At 37.8% G+C, this 15,659-nt stretch overlaps 2 protein-coding genes across 2 annotated transcripts; one reads left to right on the forward strand and one right to left on the reverse strand.

The window, feature by feature from the left end:
* The first annotated feature begins 9,025 nt into the window (after positions 1–9,025).
* On the forward strand, positions 9,026–13,795 carry LOC134668592 (uncharacterized). The gene is made up of 3 exons (XM_063526034.1): positions 9,026–9,662; positions 11,681–11,862; positions 12,509–13,795. Exons 1-3 carry the CDS (start codon positions 9,575–9,577, stop codon positions 13,334–13,336), a joined length of 1,098 nt encoding a protein of 365 aa, XP_063382104.1. The 5' UTR covers positions 9,026–9,574; the 3' UTR covers positions 13,337–13,795.
* A 171-nt stretch (positions 13,796–13,966) lies between these two features.
* LOC134668593 (mitochondrial thiamine pyrophosphate carrier) lies at positions 13,967–15,633 on the reverse strand. The gene has a single exon (XM_063526036.1). It carries the CDS (start codon positions 15,499–15,501, stop codon positions 14,530–14,532), a length of 972 nt encoding a protein of 323 aa, XP_063382106.1. The 5' UTR covers positions 15,502–15,633; the 3' UTR covers positions 13,967–14,529.
* Between the last annotated feature and the right edge of the window lie 26 nt (positions 15,634–15,659).

The following is a 15,659-nucleotide window of genomic DNA, read 5'->3' on the forward strand; positions in this document are numbered from 1 at the left end:
TTGCACGCGAATGTCAGGCGCCGCGCCGCGTTCGCGCGTTGTTCGCCTACGTAAGACGTAGCGTAAGACGTAGCGTTATAATAACTATAGATACATCAGCGTTTCTGAATAATTGCGCATGTAAGCGCGTCGACATTTCAAAGTCACACATGGAACTTACTAGGTTGTACCTACTTATTTCAGAATTTACATCAACATCAACATCAACATTTCTATGCTATGTATGTCTATGAGTAGATAGTACATAATGTGTCTAGTAACATGATACCAATGGCGTACGTAAAACATACATATATCGGACAAGCAGGGGATTTTAGCCTTTTTTTTACGCCGCGTCAGTAGCAAACATCGGTCTGCCTGAAATAGCCCATGAACGCTTGCGTCTCCAGGGGTGGCACACGCGCATTGCCGTACCTTATTTTAAACCCTTTGTACCATAGAATAGTTGTATTTTCGTGAAGACTTGTCGATAGAGAGGTTTTATGTGTGTCAAGATTCAAATTTTACCAACTTTCCTAGTTGGTAATAAAATTCGAGTTCTATGGCTTCCTCTCCACTCTGGTAGGCAATATTAGTAGTCAATAGTGGCTGTAATAACTCGATTGTCGTGTTTACATACGCGGATGCGGTTTTTTTCCGAATGGACAGTAATACGACAATGGTATGAATTGGAATAATAGTCCGACAATTGTTGTTGGGCCATTAGAACGGCAGTGGACAGAAAGCTGTGGTGGTTAAATTGAAATTGATTGAAAGAGATTCACGAGCGTAGCGAGTGAATCTAATTTAGAATCTTGAGCGTAGTAAGGGATTCAAAAGCGCACGAGATGTAAATAACTTTGATCTCGTGTAGTACACAAAATTTTTCACCCTAAGCAGTGAGAACATACCTAGAGGGACAGAGATAATAGAACCCAAGTATATCGAACTTGTATTAGACCCCGCATGTTGAAATGACATTTGACTATAAAAGTAACTTGAATGACATTTTGTCTCACTCAGTGAGCAAAATGCGATTTTGCTCACTCACACTGTCTAACTAAGTGAGCAAAATGCGATTTTGCTCACTGAGTGAGACAAAATGACTCAGTGAGCAAAATCGCATTTTGCTCACTGTTTTTAAGAAGCAAAGTACCCTTGTTCGAGCTGCTGAGGTGAAAACGAATTTAGTTCATCTCCATCTCTTCTCTATAGTCCTTGCCTCTTTGACGTGACAGAAGATATTATATGATACAAATTTTGAAGCACTGTGACGTTTTCGAGAATGTTCCGTTTTCATACTGAACCACACTGAACGGAAACAGCACCACTCTACCCTTGCCGCGTGCCTATATTAGTCAATCTCATTGGTCGGTCAAATAGGGTAAATAGACGATATATAGAGATTTCGTGGTAGTCACGATGGTCCCCACCGTCCCCACATCTAAGGGTGGTATATTCCACCTCCAATTTCTTTATCCTTGTCTCACTCTCTCATTAGGCAAAATGTGAGACGCAATCCACATTCGACAAAGAAATTGGATAGGCACTAAAACGCCACGACCACAGCCACATCCTTACCAACGCCGGTTCCCTGGCCCGCCGCTTTCCCCATTGTTCCCCCATTGTTAAGTTACAATGGCCACAGCTTGCACCACGGGTTGCACAACTTACAACGACATTTAAACAACATCTCCCGAATATGAGTGAAGTAATAAACAAATAAACAATGCTCCTGAAAACATCAACATTTAGGTAGAGTCGGACCATGTAAAGTGATACGTCAAGCGTGGAGCTTATAGGGATATGTATATGCATTCTTACCTCCAAGATTGTGCAAAATTAGCGTGGTCATAGTCTATACCCAATCATGATTCATGTGAAAGTGTCCATGTCCATTGGCAAGACTTCTCCCCCAGAGGGGCTAGGGGTCATCCATTAATCACATCACACGTTCAGGGGGAGAGAGGGGTCAAGAAAATGTGACATATTGTGACATGGGGAGGGGCGAGACACAAATTTTGTGACGTCACTTTAACTTCATCAGTAACCGAAAATTTATTTAAATTATTTTATTCGCTGTACATTTAAACAACAAGTTTTTAAAACGATAATCGTTTTTATTATTCGTTTAATTTTCTTTCCTAAGCAGTTTTGGGTTATAAAATTACTCATATTTATCTCGTCAAAAATATTTTGATAAAATATTAATATACTTATCTAGGTACTTACTTAATTCGATTTGGCGATTTCGTAGAAAAAATGTGACGTCACACTAGGGGGGAGGGGTTTGCCAAATGTGATCAAGTGTGACAAGGAGGGGGGGAGGGGTCAAAAACCTAGAAATTCGTGTGACGTAATTAATGGATGACCCCCTACCGCGAAAACCGAAATTCGCAAATTGCGGGGATCTTTCTCTTTTACTCCAATGAAGGCGTAATAAGAGTGACAGAGAAAAATGCCTGCAATTTGCGAACTTCGATTTTCGCGGTTATAGCCCAGGGATCCCTCTACAACGGTCGATTTGACTAATTATGGGGACGTTCATGAACTCTGGGCATAGTTATTCTGTGCTGTGGGGTGGGGTGGGTGTTGTGCACACTGCACAGCTAGGAACGCTTACAATGTGTAATTTAAGTACAGATGTGCAAGTTGTGAAAGATATCCAAAAAGTTGAAAAACTTTTTCGAAAATTTCACAAGAAACATAAGGGAAACTTTCATTTTGCAAATGGAATATTTCGATCTCATTACAAAAGTATGAGAATCAGTTTACAAAATTTTGAGAGTTCCGACGCGACGGCACATCCGTAAGTTTGTTACGTTTCCCATTTAGTATTTAGGCCACAAGTCGTTAGACTCTACGTCGCGCGCGCACGGTTCCATATACCGGGTGTGGCCTGTAATATGAGCAAAAAATTTAACTGTAGGCTGTACTCCTCATACTGATCAACATTTGTTCAGCGACTTGAAAATAACTTGTAGTTTGATTTTTAATACACTTTAAAGGTCATTCAAAGACGCAATGTATTGCGAATTTTGTTATGTTTAAGGCTTGACAAGCAACGTCAATCACAATGATATGGCGTGGCGATGGCGTCCATTGAAGATAATATTTATTTTGTATGAAAAATAGGAACTCTAAATACTTCATAATTTTTAAAAGTTGTTGAACAAAAGTGGCACCGTTTGAGGAGTACAATCTATGTTTTAATTATTTGCTCATGTTACAGGCCACACCCGGTATTCTACCACAGCACATCCGCACATAGCGACTGATTCAAATTCAGTCAATGATAAATATTAGATACCTATGTAATAACTGTATACGACACACGACACTAATAAAACGGACTTTATTTGGCTATGTCTATAAGGAAAACAGCTCACTTGAATAGGTAATACAATAAATCGTAATGACGGTTTGACCAATGACTGACTATGATTTGCGATCCTTAAAAAGGTGCTCTTCTGCTTATAAAGTAGGTACTAGACTAGAGTTAAACTAGGAAAAGTCTGCAGCGATTTTGATACTCCACTCAGTGCAAGTGTTATTTCAAACGTCAAAGTTCTATGAAATTATGACTATAAATAACACTTGCACCGCGTGGGCTATTGATAAACACTATGTCCTTCCCCGGGCCCTAAACTACAAATCGATCCAGTGGTTTAAGCGTGAAGAGGTAACAGACAGACTTTATAATACATGTATACACTAGCTGTTGCCCGCGACTTCGTCCGCGTGGAATCTTATCTTCAACATTTTACATCTTTAGTACCTATAATTTTCATATCCAAGCAATGTTTAAATTAAGTACTTTTCTTTTTTAGCAAGTTGTATGAAGTTTTAAGTCAAGTGGATTTTGATGTTAGTTGCTGAAATTACTTTTTTTGTATTCTCATAATAGGTACCTATGCCCTAATACAAAGATTCAAGTTCGGCACTCACAAAATATCTGATCTCCATACAAACTTTCAACCCCGTTTTCACCACCATAGGGATGAATCTTCAAAAACGCTGAAATTAGTTTTCTTGTATTTTAATATAATACCTTTTTACAAAGTTTCAAGTTCCTAGCTTCAAATAAAACTTGCACCTGAAGACGAACTTTCATCCCCCTTTTTAACCCCCTTAGGGGTTGAATTTCCAAGAACGTTGCAATTACTTTTTTTTTGTAATCGGCTATTATGCCTTTCTAAGAATTTTCAAAGCATTTGTAATGGATTTAAACTTTGAAACCCATTTTAACCCTGTTAGGGGATGAATTTTACAAAAAGCTGAAATTACTTTTATTGTCTTCTAATAGTATCCCCAAATACAAAGATTCAAGTCCCGCGCTCGAAACAATGTTTGATATCCATACAAACTTTCAACCCCTTTTTCACCACCTTAGGGGATGAATTTTCAAAAACACTGAAATGAGTTTTCTTGTATTTTAATTTATAACGTTTTTACAAAGTTTCAAGTTCCTTGCTTCAAATAAAATTTGCACCCGCAGACGAACTTCCATCCCCTTTTTAACCCCCTTAGGGGTTGAAATTCCAAAAACGTTGCAATTACTTTTTTTTGTAATCGGCTATTATGCCATTCTAAGAAGTTTCAAAACCATTTGTAATGGATCCAAACTTTCAACCCCTTTTTAACCCTGTTAGGGGATGAATATTACAAAACGCTGAAATTACTTTTCCTGTCTTCTAATAATATCCCTAAATACAAAGATTCAAGTCCACCACTTGAAGTTTTTTTTGATATCCATACAAACTTTCAACCCCTTTTTCACCACCTTAGGGGATGAATTTTCAAAAACGCTGAAATCAGTTTTCTTGTATTTTAATAATATATCTTTTTACGAAGTTTCAAATTCCTAGCTTAAAAAAAAACTTTAACCCCATACAAACTTTCATCCCCTTTTTAACCCTGTTAGGGGATGAATTTTACAAAACGCTGAAATTATTTTTATTGTCTTCTAATAATATCCCCAAATACAAAGATTCAAGTCCCGCGCTCGAAATTTTTTTTGATATCCATACAAACTTTCAACCCCTTTTTCACCACCTTGGGGGATGAATTTTCTAAAATGCTGAAATTAGTTTTCTTGTATTTGAATTTGATACTTTTTTACAAAGTTTCAAGTTCCTAACTTAAAATAAAATTTGCACCCGAAGACGAACTTTCATCGCCTTTTTAACCCCCTTAGGGGTTGAATTTCCAAAAACGTTGCAATCACTTTTTTTGTAATCGGCTATTATGCCTTTCTACGAAGTTTCAAAGCATTTGTAATGGATTAAAATTTTCAACCCCTTTTTAACCCTGTTAGGGGATGAATTTTACAAAACGCTGAAATTACTTTTCCTGTCTTCTAATAATATCCCTAAATACAAAGATTCAAGTCCACCACTTGAAAATTTTTTTGATATCCATACAAACTTTCAACCCCTTTTTCACCACCTTAGGGGATGAATTTTCAAAAACGCTGAAATTAGTTTTCTTGTATTTTAATAATATATCTTTTTACCAAGTTTCAAATTCCTATCTTAAAAGAAAACTTTAACCCCATACAAACTTTCATCCCCTTTTTAACCCCCTTAGGGGTTGAATTTCTCAAAATAGCTTCTTATCTCTTGTACACTTTATAAATGCAATCTGGTGTGCAAATTTCAACTTTCTGGCTTTTGTAGTTTCGGCTCTGCGTTGATGAATCAGTCAGTCAGTCAGTCAGTCAGTCAGTCAGGACACTTGCATTTATATATATAGATAAGTAGGGACTAGGTACAATTATGCTGCCAGCCGCAACACTCAGTTGCATCCCCCATCCTTCCATCTGTTATTTAAATATTATTTTATAATAATTTAAATAAATAATTATAGTTTAGGTAACACACATCCAGAAACTATTAAGCAACTGAATTGTGCGATCGCGTTCCCATAATAAAACACTGCACATACCTACGAATAATTTAATTTCATAAGCTCAATTCATTCGCAATACATTTTTGACAATCCAATTTCATACACGGTGGACATATTTTGTAAGATCGCGGGATCGTGAATTGTGTACAATTTCTACATAGGTGGGTACGTACAGTCAGCATCAAAAGTAACAGATAGAACTACCTACTCTTCATCTTCAAAAGTAGGTATCTAACATCCTTTAATAACTTAACAAAAAGAGATAAGCACTTAAGTCGTAGAAGAACTAGACTGTGACAGATACTTCTGAACGCGAACTGTAGAAAACGATTTAGAAGAGCTTATTCCGGGTGGCAATTACTTTTGCTTTGCCGCGTTATTTTCGCTACTACGCCTACTACCTATATTGATGTTGACTGTACATTGCGTTATTAAATTAATGGAAAATGTACTCAATCCGCGTCCGCAGTTTCAAAAGATAATATTTTTATATAAACAATGGCACGGACGTAATTATACGAAATGTTTTAGTACAAATTACTTGCACGACGGACAATAGGCGGAACGGAGCTCGAAGTTGAATTGAACAACTTGGAAGAGGGGGGCGTCTTATATTTATCTTATTGTTTTCGGGGGCCCTAGCGGATACACTTCAACCCATAGGGATCTTTTGTGCAACTACCCCCTAGAGAAGATCCGTCAGCTACTCTTCAAGAGCTTTTCCCACCATATCCATGTGTCAGATGATGTAGCTCATGGGTAGCGTTTTAAAGTCCTTTGGTTCCAGATATCCTGCTCCAAAGTCCTTCATTCTTTGTCTGGGGAGGGCGTGACAGAGGGGGCGTAGCGCGTATATTCCGAATTCAAAAATATTACAAAGTACTGACGAAGCAATGTGGCGAAAAATCGCAAGTTCGTAATATTTTATTATTGGGGAAGTTAGGTTATTGGTTTTCTAAGAGAGTTTAAACTCAGTTCTTACAAAACTTTTTAAAACCCGAGCCGAGGCGTGGCATTTTTTATGCAGCACTCTGATGAAAAGAAGACTATGTAATTCTAACAAGTATAAGAGTATAACTAAGCTAAAACTTATGTCATGCCAGGCCTCCAGTGGCGGAGCCCGGATTCGGAGATTCGGACCGCCGCGCCGCCGCCGCCGTCTTCAGCTTACGCGGCTAAGGCCCGGACCTGGCCTGATTTAATTCTAGAGTATTATGCAATCTTTAAAATACAATAACAAGGCCTTGCAGTAAACAGGCTTTTAATTTTGTACTGGGGGCCTTTGAGTAACTCTAAGGGCGAGCGTGCTTGCACCTAATATTCCTTGGTGCGTCGCAGTTCGTACGTATGGTAAAGGAGGGTTTTCTTCACCGCGACTGCACTAAAAACTCATTTATTTTATCAGCCAGCCGTAATAACAGACAATCTTGTGATCGCTGTATCTGCGACATCTCGGGCAACTGGAGTGCGACGTCATTATGAAAAGAAACTGGGTTGAGGCTTGAAATCGGGGGTTAGCGACCGCAGGTTGTGACTAATTTAATGGGTAAATAAGTCGAAGTCTCACTTTTATTAAAGTTGAACAACAACAACAATATTTCCGTCTTCTATTACTGTGGCATCCGCGGTCGCCTAAGCGGCAATGGGATATATAAGGCCTGATTCGAAACAAATTTGACAAATTCAGAGTGATTTTTCTTGGATATTTTCTAGCTTACTTTATATATACACTACGACATTATAATTATCAGAATCACCAAATTATTATACCAAAAATTTTTTTTTTTATCAATTCTAAGATGATCAAAAAAATCAAATAAACGCCGCCGTCTTTTTAATTAGGCGCCAAATTGCTGTCAAAAACTTGATAAGTATGGAAGAAACTTGCACATAACTAATTTCCAACATAACCTGTTACCTAATATTATACCAATACTGAAAGGTAATTTCATTGCAATATCCATGAAACAATGAGGATCTAGACATATCTTCAAATATCTGGCGTATCAGGAATTTCGTCGATGTGGTGTCAGTTACCGGGCATTGGTTACTTTTCGACAGAGAAATCGACACCAACATCACTAAAAGAAACGGTTCGCAGCTTTAGTTTAATAATGCGGATTTCCAATATTACTTTGATAATATTTGGAGATGATCCACGATGTTTATGAGGCAATCAGCATGCTTAAGCCAGTACCCTCGAAATCGGACCAAAAAACTTGATTCAACAAAGTCCCACAGTATTGACCTATTGAACGGTATGGAGTGGAGTGTCCAAGGAATTAGTTCGTTAAAACAACAAAAACTATATGCAATATAATATTTCAAAATAAACATTGTTCTTGATAGGACTCAAACTAAGAAACTGTCAAAAAACACTGTCGGATGTATGATGGAGGGCATACAACAAAACTAACGACAGGAGCGGGAAGAAATGGAAAATGATGAATTTACTTATAAATAACAATTTTTAAACAAATTTTCAATAAATTATGGAAAAACAAATCTTGATTCAGCTAGCTTCAGTACCATTAATAGGGTTTTCAATTTGGCAGATTGAATTCGAATCAGGCCTTAGTTATTAACAGCCAGATGTGAAATAGTACTCGGGTGACCGAAAATTTGGTCCCACGAAAATTCACACTTTTGCTACGTGCGTAATCATCGTTTTTAGTTTCCTCACCAATCCCAATACCTGACATAGGTACACTTCGTGTAAGTATAATATCAGATAAATTAATATGATAATATGCTTTGAAACTTCGACGACCCGGTAGGTAAGTACTCCTAGTTTTGCCTTATCAACAACATGTTTCGGGTATTTGATTAGTCATATAGTCACTTTGCGCCTCGGAGTTTAACCATTTAAGTTGAGCTCTTTATAATTCTTTTAAACTCCAGAATTTATATAAGCCATGCTTTGTCCCTCTTCAAAACGGTGACTTGTAATTTTCACCAACGATTTCTTATGTAGATCTTAGTGTAAGAACATAAAATGTCTTTCTACATAATTAACGTTAATTAGTAATCTACTAATCTAATAATACCCTGTGTTAAGAGTATGAACCCATTAGCTTGCGATGCTAGACCGAAACGAGAGGTGAGTGCCCGGGGATTAGTGTCGTTATCTGAAGAATTTTGGCTCTCAGTCTGATAAGGAATTAAAATAAGCCTTATAAATCTAACATTCCTTGTCATGTCATATCGCAGCGTAGGATAAATAATTAAAAAAATATACTTGTTAAACAACTTTAAGGTAATTAAGTTATATGATTGAGACGATTCCTAGCTAAGTTTCAATTCAACCCGTGTTGCTTCTGATGTTATCAGCTCGATCTTAAATTTTTCGTACTCCGTACAGTACAGTCGCATCTCAAGTGCTAACAATAGGGATTCCAAGCATCTCCATTTTCGCTCTAATAACCGTTGCCGCACTTTATTAGTACACCGTTTCATCTTCGACTAGCGGGGGACCATTTTCCATAGGCTGCACTTCTTATTGTCCCCTGCCTTCTGTAATTTATTTCGCTTTTCTGTGCCGCGGCGAGTGGTTCTTTTCGCGCGCAATTTTGACGTTTACTTTTTTTACGGCATAGGCGTTGGCGCGTGCAGCCAGGTTTTCCGGGACGTTATTTCCTGCCAGTTATTTTTAAATTGATTTTTGAATGTGTTGTCTGTGGCCAGCATGGTGAGGTTTTGGTGGATGTTTGTTTTGTTCGCGAAAACTGCTTCGGCCAGTGACAACGAATTGCCGGAGTCTGAAGCTGGAAAAGGTTGGTTGGTATTTACAGTTATAAACAATAGGTACGATATACATAAGAGATGCTTTTGGCAATTATAATATTCGCCGGGTTTGTAATTGTTATGCGTATTTTTTATGTAGAAAATGTAATTTATTTTTTATGTAGAAAATGTAATTAAAAGACATGAAGTTAGAATGATATTTAGATCACAACTGTTACACTCACTTGTATTTTTAGTCGTGACGGCGACATGTTTCGGGCCCGTCGGGGGTTCTTCCTCAGCAACAACAAATGAGTGTACGTAACCTTTGTGATCTAAATATTTTATAGTTTAATTTCAATTAGAACGATATTGAATCATTTTTAAATAATCCACCCTATTTATGTTTGTAAATTTTGTTTTACTTTTGTGGCAGTGGTACTCTGATAGTTTGTTGAGGTAATTTAGGTACCTACTTTTTAACAATTTCGTTTCTTAGAGTTTGAAACTAGTATAAAGTTGTGAACACGTAGGTACCCACCGAAAAATGTATAGGTATCTAACATTTGATACCTCTACTACCTATTACCCTTATTAAATATTTTCTTTGAAAAGAAACAGAGTTCAACCGAGTGATTATCCCGACGATACACTATTTTGTACCAAGTAAATAATAATTAAGCATAGACTGTAGCCAAGTAATTTAAGTAAGGTAGGTACATAATACATAGACTTTACGACTTTGCACCACAAGAGAACTACAATAACAAACTAAAAAAGAAAGCCATGCGAAATTAAACCAATTCAATATAACGGCTTAATTTACCCAATACAAGCCAAGCCGTTTCTCACGCTTTCCACATAACACTTTTCCATGATCTTGGAAGTAACAAAATGTTCACTAAGTACACATAACGTTCGGACTCTTCGGACATTGAATACATATATACTTCGGACATAGTAAGTTCTAGCGCCTATTTCATGGTTGCGAGCCCGAGACAATGGGAGAAAGAGCATAATTACCGTACAACTTTCAGTTTTATCTAGATCTTTTGCTATTATATACGATTGGAGGAAAATTGCGAATCCGGCTCGAAGGACCATTTTATACATAACGCAGTTTTTCGAGTTTATTTAAAAATCATGTGATTCTTTTCTTTTTAAATTTGCAGAGTATTAAAATAGATATAAATATATCATATAAATTACTAAACATTGAAAATTAAGTTGCATAAAATTTGTGACAATTTTAAAGTTAGTCAAACTAAAGGTAAGGTAACTTAAAGAAAATATGCACTTGGTCATATTGGTGGCCGATACTTATAATATTAAATGTGTGTTTAAACCGATCGTTCCAGCGAATATCACGTTTTTTCGGCATATTCAAGTGCAAAACTTTAGGAAAAAAATCCCTCGCGTAATTAATGAACGCCCCCTAATACAATAAGGGTAGGTTGCACTATACCATCTGTCACTGTTAAAACGTTCACTAAATTTTATTGTATGGGAGTGACTATGATCTGGGGTTGTATTCGACAAGCGACGTTTGACGTATCGTGTTGATCTCCCGTTGATGTGGGAAAAATCATAAGTTCTCGAATACGTACAATGTCAAAATTTGACATTAACAATTCACAGTTAGGGTGACAAGCAAACCAAACCGAACCACCCTTAGTTTAGAGTTGAGTTTTGGATGGTTTTGGTTGTACCAAATGATATTATCCACCGTTGATGGAATCAACACTCAGTATGCAATAAAATCAACTGTTGATTTGACATGGATGCGAAATCTGACAGTTGTACGTGTCGAATTTGGCCCCTGGCCGCGTAGCCAAGATGCCAATCGCTTACGCTCTGTAGCGATCGAAACGCAACTGTCACTGTCACACTAATAAGGAAGAGTGATAGAGAGACATAATGCTTTTCGTTGTCGAAGCGATAGCGATTGTAACCTTGGCTAGGCCGGCTGATCAGTCTGTCACATTGGCTGGTGCAACTTGCCCTAAGTCCATTCGTTTGTGCATTCCTTCAATAAATATTTGATATTGTCTGTCTACTTATTTTCCAGAATCCCGTTTCCTCCCACTCTTCGAAGTGAAGAGGTTCGACCGGCCATTGGGACCAGGGGGTTTACCCCCTCTCACCACAGTACCAATAGCGGGGGAGCGATGTTCGCAGAGACTGGAGTCTGCCCTGGACCAGCTGAAGAGACGGAAGAGGAACCAGCCGAAGACCTTGGATACTCCCGCGGTAAGGATTTTTGAGAGTTTATAGTGCATATGGTAAAAATTGGCGGGGTCGCCATGAAACATATTTATTATCCTTCTACAGTTGGAGAAGTTGATCGACTGGCTAATAAAGCTGGTGACGTGGGTCGTGATAAGTACCAATTTAGGTACAGTCAGCAGCAATAGTTGCTAAACGGGCGAGGTGTTCAAAATGATCTTGACGCGACTTTGTTGTAAGGAGACTGAGCGCGTCAACGTAATTTTGAACACCTCGCCGCTAAACAATGTCTGCTGCTGGCTGTACTTGTACCGATTGTTCATTATCAGCAACTGTTAGACTAATTATGTCTCTATCAAGAAGCACCACAAATTCCGGTTTTCTACTTTAGTCTGTTCCTACACGCAAGAGGTTACCGTAAGAATCTGGATCTATAAAAGTTTAAAGGCATTTCCAAAATTCATCCAATATGACTAGAACAACACACCTTTCCAATCACTTTCACAAATATTGAATGAGCCTTACATGCTAATCAAATAATGCACAGTATTTTATCAAGTTTTGCAAATTCCCGACCATATTTCACTTTAAATCTAGGCCAGACTGAACTTGAGGATATGCTAATTAACCGACAAAGCGACCATTGTTTCAACCACTTCCTTCATTACAGAGTCAAAGCATCGATCTCAACGGCTACAGCCTGTACCAGCAAATGCGGAGCGCTCCAGTGGACATGTATGTCACAAGGATGCGAGTGCGGCTCCCCCAGAATGCCAACTGGGTTCGCGTGGAAAAATGCTACTTCGACCCTCGAAACGTCTCTCTGGACACCATGCTGTTATTCCACGATATAACCATAAGCGGAAACGTTGATCTATTCGATGCGAACGAGCTAGATCGGAATATACCCCCAAGTAGAAGATTAAGAAGGCACTACGCTGATAGAAGATATGACGCACCATATCCAGAATACAGATATAGACCAGGTACCGGATGTAATATGATCCTAAGACTCCGCAAAGCGGGAATAGGCTTCCATACACGACCGTTACACCAACAACCTGGCAAATTTAACGTCAAAACTGACTCGGAATTCGTTGAGCCAGGTTTCATAAGCGTCTACGCATACGGTTGCGAGAAATACATCAACAGGAACTCCATTAGAAACAAGGATAATTTACCATTGAGGAGGAGAAAGAGATCTGATGAGTTCACGTTTGATCCTCGTTTAAATCAGCCCGAGGAATACGATAGTCGGACTTCGGATAATAGTTGGAATACAGTGTATGAGCCTCGAAGTAGAGTGAATTACGAACGAAGCAAGCTCTTCAGACCTGATGATGACTTGGACGAGGTTGAGGATATTTCTAGAGAAATGGAGGACATTTTCACAAAAGGAATAAGGACTCTGTTGACGACATATATGAAGAAAGAGCTGCAGCCCGCGATCAAAGATACTCTGATGCGGAATATGGGTTATGTGATATCGTACGGTTAAATATAATATTTTATCTGTTTAAGTGTTTATTGATATCTTCGAGCTATCGCATATGGAGTCAAATTGTGGGATTTCGAACTCAGAGGGCCTACCGCAAACCACGTTCGACGTAATGCCTCCCTGTCACACTGCCGTGCTGAACGGAGAGACAGCACGTCGAACGTGGTTCGCGGTAGGCCCGCAGATCGCGTACATTGAAAAAAATATTGTCATAGAGTTTTGGCACAAATACAAATGGGCAACAGAATACATTTTGTGAAATAAGGTACCTAAGATTGATCATTAAAGTAAAACTGTAAGTTATAGATACGAATTATTTTCGAGCAAAAATGACGTACAAGTACGTATTTTGAAAATTATAATTTTAAATCCGTATAATTGTATGAAAGGAGACTATGGTGCTCAGAAATAAATATATTATCCAATCACAAATTGCGCTTTTATAAAACCGGAAATAGAGTACAATTTGTATTTATAATTTGTTAGAAACTAATAAAAATCTTTATTTACAATTGTTTTATTCAAACTAATACTTAAGTCTTAGGTTTCTCTATTATATCTAGATAGTATTTATATTACAATGTGTGGTATTACATGTCTATTGAGCAACATAATAGAATAAGATAACAACATAATAATAACAAGTAACATTTATATTCTATAGTAATACTATAACTAAAACAACACTAAAATGATAGTAGTATTTCGTCCCCGTAAATGAATAATGAAAATTTGAAAACAGAGCATTTTGTATGGAAATGTAAATACAAATCGACCCATTTTTTTAATTATCACAAAAATTCTTGAACGAATTTGTTGAGGCATTATTTATAGAATGTACTAAGAAATAGCAATTCAAAGAAAATATTATAATAGTAGCTATTTATTGTTACCAAAAAATAATATTGGGGGATTACAAGATTCATATAAAGATCAATTCAACTTTTCTCTTATTTCCTTAATTAACTATATTATGTGTTGTGAGTATTAATAATTGTGTGATATTAATAAATAATAAATGTAGGTATGTGATGAAGAACACCATTCAATACACTCATGAATACACTAACATTTGGACTAGTACCAGACAAAACCTAATGCAAACCAATGCTTAAGAATGCCCAATTATTCTATGCCACTAGACATATTTTACCATTTTGTTCTACTATGTCACCATTCTATAGAAACACTATTCAAGTCTGTGTCCTCATCAGTAGATATTTTATTTCATCATATACAGCAAAATGCAGCGCTGAAACCAGCACAGCTTTAAGCATACTGGGCCAATAACCTTTGTACAGGGAGAGGAACCCCTCCTCAACTACTGTCAACTTAATACAGTCCAATATACCATTACAGTACATTTGTTTACCAAAACTCGTCCTGTACTGTTGGAAGCCTTGAATCTGTAAACGTTTCTTCACTAAATCACAGGGATAAATTGCAGTCTTTGATACAAAACCTGCGATTGACCCGGATATCAGATTTGCTAGTAAAGATGACTCTACTGTCCCAGTGAGAGTGTCTCTTTGAAAGAATTTCAGTTTTGTCAATATATTGTCTGTGAAAAGCTTGTAAATAGCGAACTGGATACCGGCGTGAAGCGCGATCTGCCCCAAAGTGGGTATTAAACCTTTAAATAAAGCTGCAGACCCTTCTGTCCTGACCATAGTCTGAAATGCATGAGTGAATCCTTTATAGGCTCTTTGAGTCTTCTGCTCAGCGATTAGCCGCGTTCTCACTGTGTCAAACGGAAAGGAGAGCACCGTTGCTACGGTCGCCGCGACAGCGCCACTAGAAAAAATAATTGCGTGTCTATGGGTATCGTAAAATTGAGGGTTTGCATGTTTGCACACAGTTGTAAGCTCTTCGAACGTCGTAAATTGCAATATTCCATAAGTTATAGATAGTAACTGCGCCGGTATATGCCCACTCCATAGCGTAGATAGTCCTTCTTCTCTGACAATTGATGATAAGGCTTGAAATACGGAGCTGTACTTAGAACCTTGTTTTATTGGCTCCAGTTGAAGCTGGAACCTAATTTTCAGCACGTCCAGGGGCTGTGCCACTGCTCTTGTGAAAGCGCCGGCCCCTCCGCCGGCCAGTGCAGACTGAAATGCGGTAACTTTGGATTCATGTTTATGTACTAGGAGCACCATCACCATAGTCTAAACTTGGGTCTTATAACACAAACTATACCAATATTTGTCGATACAATCTTTAAATAACACTTTTTATGGCAAATATTGGGAAAATAAGATAGTTTTTCAATATTATTTTATTTTGTCGACCTTCAAAACAATATAAAATAGGATAGCTGTCA

This window comes from Cydia fagiglandana, chromosome 11 (assembly GCF_963556715.1).
Source record: "Cydia fagiglandana chromosome 11, ilCydFagi1.1, whole genome shotgun sequence".
Lineage (NCBI taxonomy): Eukaryota > Metazoa > Arthropoda > Insecta > Lepidoptera > Tortricidae > Cydia > Cydia fagiglandana.

Bases quoted from the DNA above. Each gene is read 5' to 3' on its own strand.
- LOC134668593 (XM_063526036.1), bottom strand. From the start codon at position 15,501: ATGGTGATGGTGCTCCTAGTACATAAACATGAATCCAAAGTTACCGCA.
- LOC134668592 (XM_063526034.1), top strand. From the start codon at position 9,575: ATGGTGAGGTTTTGGTGGATGTTTGTTTTGTTCGCGAAAACTGCTTCG. The intron at 9,663-11,680 runs GTTGGTTGGTAT...CTTATTTTCCAG, and splicing joins GGAGTCTGAAGCTGGAAAAG to AATCCCGTTTCCTCCCACTC. The intron at 11,863-12,508 runs GTAAGGATTTTT...CCTTCATTACAG, and splicing joins AGACCTTGGATACTCCCGCG to AGTCAAAGCATCGATCTCAA.